This window comes from Galeopterus variegatus, unplaced genomic scaffold (assembly GCF_000696425.1).
Source record: "Galeopterus variegatus unplaced genomic scaffold, G_variegatus-3.0.2 Scaffold5053, whole genome shotgun sequence".
Lineage (NCBI taxonomy): Eukaryota > Metazoa > Chordata > Mammalia > Dermoptera > Cynocephalidae > Galeopterus > Galeopterus variegatus.
Genome location: NW_007731164.1, coordinates 90,901 through 104,511, shown reverse-complemented (window position 1 = coordinate 104,511; position 13,611 = coordinate 90,901). Strand labels below are relative to the sequence as shown.

Here is a 13,611-nt window from a genome sequence, read left to right as displayed (position 1 = left end):
TCTGTGGTCATCTCCTGGGCCCTGATGTACTGCCGGGGGCTCTTGTCCTCAGCCCTGCTCCTCTCTCTGCCTACACGCCCCGGGGCGAGCAGCTCTTGCAGCCCCGTGGGCATACACACCCCATGTGCTGATCCCAGCCAAGCCACCACTCAGCTCCAGGTTCTGCAGCCCATGTGGCTCTCCATGGGTATCTAGTAGTGTTTCAGATTCAACTTGGCCAATGTGTCCACCCCCCGCCCCCCTGTGGCAGCTCTGACCCCGGGGCGAGCAGCTCTTGCAGCCCCGTGGGCATACACACCCCATGTGCTGATCCCAGCCAAGCCACCGCTCAGCTCCAGGTTCTGCAGCCCATGTGGCTCTCCATGGGTATCCAGTAGTGTTTCAGATTCAACTTGGCCAATGTGTCCACCCCCCGCCCCCCTGTGGCAGCTCTGTCCTTCCATCGTTCTAGACACTGAGGCCAGAGCCTGGGCTTCTCATGGCCCCTCTCCGACTCAGCCTCCACGTCTTGTTCCTCGGTACAGGCTGGGGCTCCACCTTCAGCGGTCTGGGCTGAGAGATCCCCCCCACCCACACTCAGCCTCTGAGTGTGGTGGGCATGACACTCCTGCAGGTCTTTCGCGCACTGTCCTGTGGAGCTCCTGCGACCGGGGCCCTGCTTCTTGGCCTCCCCACTGGCATGTGGGTCTCTGTGAGTGTCAGTTTTCATTTCAATTGGCTAAATGCCCGGGAGTGGGACTCTTGGGTCCTGTGGTAGGTGTAGGTTCAAGTTGCCAAGAACCCACCCAACTGTCTTCCCACGTGGTTGTACCCGCACCTCATCCCAGCAGCACGTCAGGCGCCAGTGGCCCCGTGCGTTTGCCGGCTGGTGGTGTGGTCAGCATCGTGTCGTGTATGTTTATTGTAGCCATTCTGACAGGGCGCAGGAGCTTTAAACTCTCGTTGGAGTTGTAGTTTGCACTCTGTGGGCCGGTGGTGATGGGCATCCTGCCCATGTACTCATTTGATGCCAGTGTTTCTTCTTCAGACTGTTTGCCCACTTTTTAATTGAGTGGCTTCTTTTCTTCTGGAGACTTGAGAGCTCTTCGTATGTTCTGAATATAATCTCACTTAGTGTATTTGCAGATATTTTCTCCCAGTCTGGCTGGTCTTTTCATTTTCTTAACAGATTCTTTCAAAGAACAGGTATTCTTTATTTTTAAATTCAGTTTATCAAGTTTTCCTTCTATGGACTGTGCTTTTGCTGTATTAGCTAAGAAATTTTTGCCTAGCTCAATATTGCAAAGAGTGTCTTCAGGTTTTTTTCTTGTAGAAGTTTTACAGTTTTAGATTTTACATTAAAACCTATAATCCACTCTGAGTTATTTGCTGAATAGTGCTCTTATCTGCCAAAGTTTCTTGTCTTATTCATAAATATTCACCTTTTTTATACCGTCACACACATTCACTCCCATCCCGAGGACCTCACGTCTTATCAAAGCAGATCATCTGGCTGAGAGTCACAGTCTCTTGACATGTGTGAGTTGTGGCACCTTGTGACTGGGAGACCTAAGACACAGGAAAGACAAGTTACCTGCCCCGTGACCCTACATACTGTGGTAGGGCAGGGACGAGGTCACTGCCTGAACATGCCCATTTGTGAAGGGAAGGAAAGGAGCCCTGACAGTTGCTGGTCTGTGGCGCTCTGAAGTCCTGTGGAGCAGGTGTCATCAGGCCACCCCTGGGTAGAGAAGGTGCCTTGAGCAGGTCCCGGCTCCCCTGGGAGGGGCTTGTGTTCCCCACTGTGCTCTGTGGCTCCTTGCTCTGTGCCGGGACCCGTCCCTCTTCCCCCTCCTCCTCAGCTACTTTCGGGCAGGGTGCTGGGGATGTGCCATTCTTGGGCTGTGCGCCTTCTCGCTGTGTCCGCGAGTGTCTGGGTTACATGCCCTCGAGTATGGTACCACGTTCTTTATCTTGGAGCCATGTGGTTCCGTGAGGGACCGGGAAACATGTGCGGCTCCGGCCCCAGGAGTGCTGCATGGAAGAGCTTGGGGCCTCAGTTCAGTGAGCCCTCGTGTCCTCTGATAGTTGATGTCTTGTTTTTCTGAACTTGGCTTTATTTCAGGCAAAGTTGGCAAAGAATTATGGCATGACCCGCATGGACCCCTACTGCCGCCTGCGCCTGGGCTACGCAGTGTACGAGACGCCCACGGCTCACAACGGCGCCAAGAACCCGCGCTGGAATAAGGTCATCCACTGCACGGTGCCCCCGGGTGTGGACTCGTTCTATCTCGAGATCTTTGACGAGGTGAGGCCACTGCTGGTGGCTGCACTCCCTCCCCAGCCTGCCTGTGCTCTTGGTGTTTTACTGGAGTGTAATGGGGCGCTGTTCTCCCTGCGAATCTGGAAAATTATGTCGTTTTCAGCTTCTTTAACAGCCTTACACTGGAAACATCATCACCAGGGACACAGTTGCTGGATTCTGTAGGCACAGAGTGGACATTGTTTCCCACCAGGTGCCTCGAAGTAGCTGGTGCTCACAAGTGGGTGGGTTTTGAGTGAGTCAGACGCTTTGCTGGGTGGGATATTGTTCTTAGAGTCACAGCGACCACGCGTAGCATCCTTCGTGTATGTTGAGTCCTGCCAGCGGTCATGCTTTGCAGGGATGCAGTGAGGCTGCTGCTGGGCATGGTCCCGCTGGGCACCTTGGAGCTGTGGCGGCCTGAGCCTCCTGAGGCCGGAGCTCCGCAGCAGCAGGAGGGCCGAGGACAGCCAGAACACTGTACATGCCTCCCCTGCCTGCTCTGTCCCTCTGCCTTCTCTGGTTTGTCCTCTTCTCACCCTTCCTCTCCCTTCCCTCCTGTGGCCCTCGGAAGAGTAAGGAGTGGGTAGAAATTGAGGTGCGGGGGCCGCAGTTGGCAGCGCTCTCCTCTCCCAGTCTTGCACTCATCATGCTTTGGGGCTTTTGGGGGTGGGTAGAGCAGGGAAGGCCCACGAGGGTGGGGGAGGAGCAGTGGGGGCCCTGGGCTGGGACAGGAAGACAGCGGCCCTGGGAACTCTACCTTTTCTGTCCTCGTGTGGTGACTCAGCAGCAGGTGGAGAGCGGAGGGGGGTCCTGAGGCCGTGTGTAACAATACACCCCAGGTATCTGGGGCCTGGTTTTCACAGGAGCATCTCCTGCAGGGCTGGGGGCTGGCGCAGGTGAGCCCTCCCTGACGGGAGAGGGGGAGATGCGAGGGGGTGGTCCTTGCTGAAGGGGCAGCAGCAGGAGGAAAGGGGCCGTTGTGGATCGCACGGGCGCTCACCTCCCTCTTGCTACCGCAGCGAGCCTTCTCCATGGACGACCGCATCGCCTGGACCCACATCACGATCTCTGAGTCACTGCGACAGGGCGAGGTGGAGGACAAGTGGTACAGCCTGAGCGGCAGGCAGGGCGACGACAAGGAAGGCATGATCAACCTGGTCATGTCGTTTGCGGTGAGGCCCCCGCCCTGCCCCAACTGACGCTCGCTCCCCACCCTCCCAGGAGTCCCTGGCGATCTTTCAGTGCAGCAGAACCGTCCTATCCCTGAGGACCTAAGACCTTAAACCAGTAGAGCTCAGTGATGCTGGAACCTGGAGGTGGTTGTGGGGGGCAGTGGCAAGAGGAGCCCCTGCCCTGTCCCTGCCCTGCCTGTGCTCGATTGGAGGAGCAGTGGCATGTGTTGTCATTCTGTAAGACTGGCCTCCAACTGCATGTAGCTGAGTCCTCGGGAGCTCTCCCACTGTCCTGCCAAGCCCTACCCTTAGGGTCGAGCGGTGTGAATCCCTACCCCAGCCACCCTGCCGGGCCTAAGATGCCAGCAGCGGCCAGCCTGTGCCTAGTGCCCCGCCTTGGGCTCTGCCAGACAGGCTCTTCCCACAAGGCAGTCACTGGCTGTGAAGCGGTGAAGTTTCTCTGTGGGACCTCAGGGGCGGGCAGCTCAGGAAGTGGCCACTGATCTCTGGGTCACAGAGCAGAGGCCTGGCCATGCCGGGCAGTGGGGCTGATGTGTTGGGCGCCCCAGGTTTTGTCCGTCTCCGTTCTTGGGTCCCCGCAGCTGTCAGGACCCTTGGGAAGTCAGGGAAGGCAGGACTAGGGCATCTGGGGTCCCGGCTCCTGCCACTGCCTTTCTATCACCCGGGTATTTTTTTGTTGTTATTTTAACTTTTTAACTGTAGGAAATTCCAAGCACGTGTGGAAGTGGAGACATGCGTGTCATGCACCTGTGTGTGCTGGTGACCCACCAGACCTTTTTGCGAATCCTGTTTCATCCTTCTCCCTTTGCTTAATGCTGTAATATTTTAAAGCAAGTCACCGATGTCAATGTGATTAGTCGTCAATTTTTTATTATGCATCTTTAACAAACATCTTTATATAAACACAAAACCATTATTATACTTAACTAAATTTCTCTGCAAGTAAGATTTTTTGAATTAAAATATTAGATTATCATGAGATGACATGGATGGGAGTCAGTGTGATTTTCTGACGAAACAGACCCTGAAATTTCTTCTTCTTTTTTTTTTTTTTTGTCTTTTTCCTGATCGGTAAAGGGATAGCAACCCTCGGCTTGGTGTCGTCCGCACCGCGCTCAGCCAGTGAGCGCACTGGCCAGTCCTATATAGGATCCGAACCCGTGGCGGGAGCGTTGCTGCGCTCCCAGCGCCGCACTCTCCCGAGTGTGCCACAGGGCCGGCCCTGAAATTTATTCTTAAATGTACTTTGTTAAACCAGGTTCTCTTTTGATCACATTTCAGCTAGCCATGGTCTTATGAGTCGAACAACAACAACTCATTGGACCTCTGATCCTCCAGCTGCACTAGGGCATTGGTATGGGTGGGCACAATGGCAGAGTGGCCATGGCGTCTGTGCCGCAGACTCTGCGTTGTTGGGTTTCACGTCTGGGCTCAAGGCCAGGGTGGTTATGGTGAGACTGGAAATAAGTAGGTTTTGATATGTGGTGTGTTCTTCTGTGACCCCGTGATCGTCTTTGGTGTGTTTCAGTCACTGCCAGCTGCCATGGTGATGCCACCCCAGCCCGTGGTCCTGATGCCAACCGTGTACCAGCAGGGCGTTGGCTATGTGCCCATCACAGGTGTGTAGCACTCCGTCGGTCCCTGTGGTCTTTTCCTCTGGTAGCATCAGAAAGCCCAGGAGGCAGAGAGCAGAAGTGGAGGAGGGAGATGGACTTGGAGTGCTGGTGTAGGGATTCAGTCTAGTGGAGAACGACGTAACACATGCCAGCTGTCCGTGACGGTCTTCTCCAATCTTTCATGTACACATAGAAAACAGAATTTGTTTTTTCCCTAATTATTGTCACAGATATGGTGAGTTGAAATTTTCAGAGCTGTAAAAATGTAATTTCTAAACATTCAGTGTATGAGTTACTATGATAGAAGATCATGTTCCTGTGGGTGAAGCCAGCTGTGTGCTTTTGGCGTTGTTGTTCTGTCATGTTTATTTACCTTTGCACGTTATTTGCCTTTGCAAGTTAGCAGTCGGTGGCAGCACATCGAGATCAAGCTGGAATGTAGCTTTTTATGCCTTTGCATTTTCAAATTAACCTCTTGGTCGACTTGCCCTAGTGGCTGTGACAGCAGTGGCTGCTTGACTAGCTTCCCATCACAAACTGCTATAAAACTGGGCAGAACAGACGTGGCCGCAGCTGTTCTCAAGCTTTGGCCAGCAGGCAGCAAAAGACTGTGGCCCCAGGAAGAGACACTGGGTGGGAGTAAGCCACGGTCACTCCGGTCCTCTCCCTGAGACAGAGTCTGCCACGGTCCAGGGAGCTGGAGTCTGGCAGAGTGTGGTGGTCCCATGGTACCACAGGGGGCGAGGGCCAGAGTCCAGGGCATTGGCAGTGGCCAAATAGTGGGGCAGGGCACTGGGGAGCAGGGAGATGTGTGGCCATTGGGGAGGGTCTCGGGATCCACTGGGGCCCTGACTGCTTAGGCTCAGGGTTGCTTGGGGGTTGGGCAGGACACAGACGGAGTGGCTGAGCAGCATGGGGTCAGCCAGAGTGTGCAGGCCTCATCAGCATCCTAGTTATGCTGGTGTCCAGCTGAGGCCTGGAAAGGCTGTCTCAGGAGTCAGGACCTTGCCCTGGACCTGCCCTCACAGCCTGAAACCTGCCCTGGCAAGGGCGGGTGGGAGGGGAGCTTGAGAAATTCCAGGCTGAGCGCAAGCCCGTGTGCTCAGGGGGTTCTGCCTGCGATGAGGCACCCTGTGAGCACAGGCAGCACCTTCTGAAGCAGAGAGTGGAATTGGGGTCTATGGCAGCCCTCCTTAGTGTCTGGGGTGTGCTAGGAAATGTGTAGACCAGCGGGAGACAGGATCGTGCAGCCCATTGCCAAGGAAGAACCAGTTAATAGAAAGTGACCCAAGATGACCCAGAGACCTCAGAGCCATTGTAATGTGTTGGAAGAGTTAAAGGAGATTACATCGATAAGTGAAAAGAAAGTCTCAGCAGAGAAGTGGGAACTACTGAAAGAACCAAGTGGAAATTCTTTTTTTTTTTTTTTCCTTTTTGTCTTTTTTCGTGTCCGGCAACGGATCGCAACCCTCAGTGTCGCGCCCGTACCGGACCGGGACTGGCAATGGGATCGCAACCCTTGGTGTTGCGCCTGCACCTCGCTCAGCCAGTGAGCGGGAAACGGTCTGTATGTGGGATCCGAACCCTCGGCGGGAGCGCACTGTAGCAGTGCGCCACCGGGCCAGCCTGCAAGTGGAAATTCTAGAATGGTGAAGGACAGTGGATCAGGGCATCCCACCTCCCACTGGAGCCGGCCCCGAGGTGCCGCAGGGCTCTGTCGTTCATGGGGTTTGTATGAGGTTTTGCCATCTAGTTACCCCGAGCAGGGAGGAGCAGCAGCCTGTAGCGAATGCCTAAGGTGGTTAGTGTCCCAGGGCTGCGATAACAAAGGACTGCAGATGGGATGACTTAAAACAACAGAGATTTATTCTTCCGTGGTTCTGGAGGCCAGAGGTCCAAATCAAGGTGTGGCAGGGCTGTGCTTCCTCTGTAGGTTCTGAGGGAGGATCCCTCCTGTCTCTTCCAGCCTCGGGGGGCTCCAGATGTCCCTTGGCTTGTGGCCACATCACTCCAGTCTCTGCCTCTGTCCTCATGTGGCTTCTTCTGTCTGTGCCACTCTCCTCATTTTATAAGGATGCCTGTCATTAGATTTAGGGCCCACCCTACTCCGGTATGACCTCATCTTAACTTCGTTACATTTGCGAAGACCCTAGTTCCAATTAAGGTCACATTTGCAGGGACCGGGGGTTAGGACTTAAGCATATCCTTTTTGGGGGATACAATTCCATCCACTCCAGTTACCAACACCAGAATGTACTCGTTTGGAAAGTCACCTTTCACATAGGATAAAATTTATTGACTTGTTTCTTTCTGGTTCCTATCCTTAATTCTCTATGTAAATGCATTTATAGATTGCTTTAAAATGTTTATTTTAGGAAAGGCTAGATTTCTTTATAACAGAAACTGAACTTTTGATGTACGTTTTTGAATTTCGAAATGGTCTCATGCTTAGAGAAAAGTTACAAAGGAGGTAGAAGAAAGTTTTGCTGGGACCTTTGGGGACTCTCCCCCTGACGCCCATCCTGCCCCCACTGAGATGTTCCTTTCTGTGGGCAGGAAGTCCCCGCTGGCAGTGGAGGCAGGTGTGGGGTGCCATCTGCTGCTCAGACCCCGCGTCTGCAGAGTGAGTGTCTAGGCCGTGGTTGCTCACTGCCATTAGCGGCCATGTCACCCTCAGCCTGGAGCAGGTCCCCATCTTGCTCTTGTGGACAGCAGGCCAGGGATCTGGTAGGGTCTGCCGAGAGGGGGTGGGGTCTCCCCAGGGCCTCCTGGCAGGGCCTCTGTGGTCTCATCTGTCCCAAAGCTGGTGCCACGCGTTCACCCCATCATGAAAATTGGGTCTGCCCAGTTTCTCCACTGGGAAGCTGCTTGATTTTTTTTCTTCGTTTCTCTTTTTTTATTTTTGGTGGCCTGCTGGAAGGGGATCTGAACCTTTGACCTCGGGGTTATGAAGCTAAGCTCCCACCTACTGCGCTAACCAGCCAGCCCAGCTACTGGTTATTTCTTTGTAACTACTAACTATTAGTGTTTTGTGTAAGAGGTGCTGTGAGACCATGTAAACACCCTGTGCCTCTCAGACTCTGAGTTTATTCACTACTACTGTGGCCGTGTGGACTCGAGCTTCCGGTTTTGTCCCGTGGGTTGTCATTTGTTACTAACGTGATTTTGAAGAGAGCCCCTTCACTCTGGGTTCTCTGTCTGTGGCCAGGTCCCCACGTTCTGTGGGTGCTTCTTGGCACTGTGAGAAACCGTGGGCTCCTTCTGTGTACTTGCCGTCTCTGCCCCAGGCCCTGTTAGTGGGGAGTCGCTTTTAGAAGCCTTGGAACTTGTAAAATTTATCTTAATAGTGTTTGTTTGGAGTGTTGTTAGAGCACCCTCCTTCAGTGGAAGTTGATACCCTAATTTTCCTTGGAGTAACATAATTCCTGGATATTTGTGATAGCCCCACCATCCTTCCAGAAACACCTGACCCATGCACATGTGTTGAATGAGGAGAGGGGGCAGTGGGTCTGACCCTGGGGGAGCCTTTCGGCCACTCTCTTTCCGGGGCTTTTAGAATGTTTCTGAGGCTGAAATGACTCCCGAGAATCAGCATGCACATGTGTTGAATGAGGAGAGGGGGCAGTGGGTCTGACCCTGGGGGAGCCTTTCAGCCACTCTCTTTCCGGGGCTTTTAGAATGTTTCTGAGGCTGAAATGACTCCCGAGAATCAGCAGTGAAGATGGTCACCACGAGATAGCAGAAGGTGCAAAGATGGAAGGCCAGCACCCAGCCTTATGCTGTCCATTTTGGGGAAAAATTGCCCTTGTTTAATTTTTGTGATACTTTGCCTTGCTATTAAACTTCCTCTGCTGTGTAGCGTGGAGAAAGTTGGTTTGGAAAGTTTAGTCTCCAGCGCCCACCAGTGTGGCCTTTGGTAGCAGAGGCTCATGTATGCTCGCTGGTGAGAGGGCCTCCGTCTGTCCCCTCGTGTGTCTACTTCTCGCAGGTCTGGAGCGCTTTGCTCTGGGTTAGTGGACAGATCTGCATCCCACCCTCACCTGCCCCGAGGCTCCGTCCTCCCATCCTGCTGCAACACCCCCACGGCACGACCCCCTTTGGTTTCTCTGCAGTTGACCAGAGACAGTGACGTGGCTGCTGTTCAATAAAGTGTAAGGGCGAAGCTAGCACGCGTCCTTGACCCTCCTGTCTGTGCTGTGAGCAGGACAAGTGAGGGAGGGCATCTAGAATTCCAGGAAAGGCCAGCCAAGGCCTACACGGAAGGCGCTCACCGTTTCCCCCACGAGGGGGATGAACAGCCAACACCGAACCCGAAGCTAAGTGGCACATGCTCTTGAAGGTATTTAAATCAGCGAGAACTGTGTTTTTATTAATTTCCCAAACTGTTCCCTAGGATTCTCTCCCTGTTTGCTCTTAGCTCATCCACCAACTTGAAAGTTCGAGATGTAACTCCACAGTTACGTCGGTTTTCTTCTTTCTGGTGTGCTCCGTCGGGTTAGGAACGTTCACATGGCCAGGCCTTCTCCTAGCTGGAGGGTCACCCGTCGTTTGTTTCTGGGGATTCAGTCTGTCCTGTGCCTTCATAAGCAAGGGAGCCTCTCAGAGGCCCCTGTCTCTTGTTCTGCTTGGGTTGAGCTTGGTGCTCGCGGCCACCTGTGGCCCCCTGGCCCCCTGAGCTGAGGTGACAGCTGTCCTTCCCGGGAGGTGAGGTGAGATGACAGCTGCCCTTCCCGTGAGGTGAGGTGACAGCTGCCCTTCCCGTGAGGTGAGGTGACACCTGCCCTTCCCCTGTCACTTGAGGTGACAGCTGTCCTTCCCCTGTGAGGTGAGGTGAGGTGATAGTCTGTCTCTCAGGACAGCCAGGATGAATGGCAGGTGTCAGGTGTGAAGGAAAGTGATGAAGGCCTGGCTGAGAAGGGGTTTGTGAAGTGGTGGTTTTTGTGTGTTCCTTGCTGAGGAGGTCACGTGGTTTAGGCAGGAAGAGCTGGGGCCTCGGACGCCTGCCCCATTCCTCCACTCCTGGGAAACGCAGCCCTTGTCATGCACCTGCTGCCAAATTCCACCCATTTCAACACCTTTTAGGTCCTGTTGACAATTGTAGTTTAGACAAGCATTAAAGACAGTGTTCAGCTGCCTTTAGGATCTTCTGAAAAATCATGTCTTGAAATTATTGCTCCTCTAATGATGCTCCCCTGGGCCTAGTTGGGAGGATTGTTCATGCTTTTAAAGTGTAAAGAATTAAAGCTTTTTTAATCCCTAAACTTTTTCAGAGAGGTATTTAAGTAGGAATTCTGTAATTTGTTAGTCATTCAGTCTTGTTAACAGGTTAGTTGCCTGCTCTTAGGTTAGTCTCTGTTCCCTCAGGGAACGGTCACAGACCATGAGTTGGTCTGTGACTCTGGTCAGGCTGTACCAGGCATTTAGGGATTCATGGGTTTGCAGCAGTCCAAAGTTGTGAGGCTCTTCCTGAACAGGCTTCTGGTTTCTCAGCATCTCAGTCTTAGTTTGTCCTCCCATGTCTAACACAAAAGGAGTGAGGGGACTTCATTTCTGCAAGGCAGTGACACAGGGAGCCCCACGTGTCATCAAGGACTGAATATCCGGGAGACCAGCCTCCCTAGCCTTCCACTGCCCAAGCCCCATGGAAAAAAAACGCACGCCAGTGGTTCCCTGCAGACGACATGTACCGCACCACTTAAGAGTTTTTGTGAGCATTTTCTCATTAAAAAAAAAAAAATATATATATATATATATTTTTTTAAAATATTATATATATATATTTATTATAAACCTTATTGAGGTATTTAGTGCCTGCTATATATATATATATATATATTTTTTTTTTAAAATATTATATATATATATTTATTATAAACCTTATTGAGGTATTTAGTGCCTGCTGTGGTTTTCTTTTCCTTACCAGTATACAATTATGATGTGTTCTTGCCAGGCTGGAAAGTATGTTCAAGAATGTCTGATAAAGGAAGAGACTCGAGACTTTGAGATGTTTGGATGAGCGAGCGTGACATCTTGTTTGCTGGTTTGGTGTCATATGAAGAGAAGTGCTCTGTGGCGTTTGGTCGGAGGAGAGCAGTGTCTGTGGTGTGAATCCTCCCGTTCTTAAGGGGTTACACTCTTTTTATCCCCTCCCCCCATAATTGTGAAACAGGCTCATGCGAGGTTTGAAAGACTAAACTGGTGTTTTCGTGTGGAAAGAAAACGAATGAATGAAGCGGGTGTCACAGAGAGAGGCCGCTCACGTCTTCCCTGTCCTGTCTCTGCGCCTGTGGTGGGCTTTTGAGATTGCACTTTGTGGGTGGTCCTCGCAGGGCCCACCTTTGAGCAGGACTGCAGGTGGCCTCTCCCCTCCATCAGCGTGTGTCATCTTCTTCCTTTAGCAAGAAGCAGCTGTGTGCGTTTGTCACATTCGGATGTTTTCACCAAACTCGGTCTTTTGCTTCCAGGGATGCCCGCTGTCTGCAGCCCCGGCATGGTGCCCGTGGCCGTGCCCCCAGCAGCCGTGAGCGTGCAGCCCCGATGCAGCGAGGAGGACCTGAAGGCCATCCAGGACATGTTCCCCAACATGGACAGGGAGGTGATCCGTTCTGTGCTGGAAGCCCAGAGGGGGAACAAGGATGCCGCCATCAACTCTCTGCTGCAGATGGGCGAGGAGTCCTAGGCCTGCCTGCTGCCCCTTGCTGCCTCGGTGCCACCGGCTCTTTGGATTTGCTAACTCAGGGGTTCCCTGAGGACCGCTGCCCCAACAAGATTCCTGTGAAAGAACACCCCCTGTCACCCCTTTCCTCGGACATCTGTGTCGCCCCATCCACACCCTGTTCCTGGGAAGCATGCGGGTTTTCAGTCCCCAGCAGCCACGCTTGCCTGTTGTTCAGGGAGGGGTGGGGTGGTCCCTCCTTGTCCTGTGTTGGGAGATGATGGGTGTGGGGCCATGCCACTCTGCACAGACTGTGTTCCTGTTGCACAGGGACGTGGCCGTCCCCTTCTCATGTTGTTCTGGAAAATGCTCCTGTTGTAGAAAGCAGCCACCTCTGCCAGGTGTTAGAAACTGCTGTGTGTCCTTCTGATTTGATTGATGACGTCCAGTTATTTGACCTTATTGGGGTAGACCTGTTAAGTTTAGGTACACAGTCCATGCACACTGATTTGTGAGTTATTTTCAGAACTTTTGAGCTGAAGACTCGTGTCCTTCCCCTGACATTGTCTTTGTGAGCCTAGCCGACTCCCCAGCACTTCTGTCCTTGGTGAGCTGGGCCATTGGTCTTGTCCTGTCAACGGCCATAGGGCCGGCCTCTCGCCTGCTCACCTAGTCACTGTCTGGCCAGGCCTCAGGGACAGGTCTTGGTGTGAATGCAGAACGGGCCCCAGCCTGGCATGCAGGAGGAAACCTGACGTGGTTGGTAGGTCTCTGCCTTGTCTCCGGTCAGTGCGCGTTGGGAGCAGGGCCACCTTCACTTGTGGGCAGCTGCAGCCTGTCCCCTGCTGTTTCATTCCAACCCTGCGGATGTCCCCAGGGGACTCCCCTCTTCTTGATCAGCTCTTGCAGTGGGACCCAGAGCGAGGGTGATAGTAACAGATGTAGCACTGTGTGTGTGTCTGGTGAGGGGCGTTTAGGCTCTGCTGGCTTACTACTGATGATGATCTACANAGGTCTTGGTGTGAATGCAGAACGGGCCCCAGCCTGGCATGCAGGAGGAAACCTGACGTGGCTGGTAGGGCTCTGCCTTGTCCCCGGTCAGTGCACGTGGGGAGCAGGGCCACCTTTGCTTGTGGGCAGCTGCAGCTTGCCCCCTGCTGTTTCATTCCAACCCTGCGGATGTCCCCAGGGGACTCCCCTCTTCTTGATCAGCTCTTGCAGTGGGACCCAGAGCGAGGGTGATAGTAACAGATGTAGCACTGTGTGTGTGTCTGGTGAGGGGCGTTTAGGCTCTGCTGGCTTACTACTGATGATGATCTACATAAATGCTGTGCGCCAGTACTGTAGTTTCGATGTGGCTGATAGGGACAGAAATCTGGCAAATGTTAAAATTTAAAGCCTTTCATAGGTTGGAGGTGCCGTAGCCGACCACCCGGCTGCTGTGTGTAGTGCCTCGGATCGCAGACTTTTGGACCCATATTCTGGCTGCAGACACACAGGAGCCTTAGGGGCAGATTGGGTGACACCTAGTTGTGAAGATAAGAATCTTGAGGAGTTTCTCAAAAGTGATGCACTTTAAATGAGATTCACGCTACAGAAAAACTAGTGTGCTCTGCTGCGCGTTTGTGGCACTCGCGGCTCTGCAGTGAGCTCTGGTGGCTGCCGCTCCTTTCACGTGTTGGCACCGAGCCTTTGGATATACGATCCTAGTGGTATGGACATCAAGATAAATCCTAGCAATTTGGACTTCTGGGAAAGATTTAGAATGGGGTAGTTAGTACTTAAACTTCACTCTTTTTCACTCTCTGGAAATATAGGTTAAGTTTTAATGTCGGCTAGAAAATATTGCTTTCTGCCACCTGT

The 13,611-nt window shown here is 52.9% G+C and overlaps 1 protein-coding gene across 1 annotated transcript in view; it reads left to right on the top strand.

Annotated features, from left to right (window-relative positions):
• Positions 1 to 11,815, top strand: part of TOLLIP (toll interacting protein) — an 18,107-nt gene extending 6,292 nt beyond the window's left edge. The window contains exons 3-6 of the mRNA XM_008588818.1: positions 2,105 to 2,287; positions 3,304 to 3,456; positions 5,006 to 5,096; positions 11,558 to 11,815. Of these exons, the coding sequence (XP_008587040.1) occupies positions 2,105 to 2,287; positions 3,304 to 3,456; positions 5,006 to 5,096; positions 11,558 to 11,772 (642 nt within the window). The 3' untranslated portion in view covers positions 11,773 to 11,815. The remainder of the gene's footprint in view (positions 1 to 2,104; positions 2,288 to 3,303; positions 3,457 to 5,005; positions 5,097 to 11,557) is intronic.
• Positions 11,816 to 13,611: the final 1,796 nt, after the last annotated feature.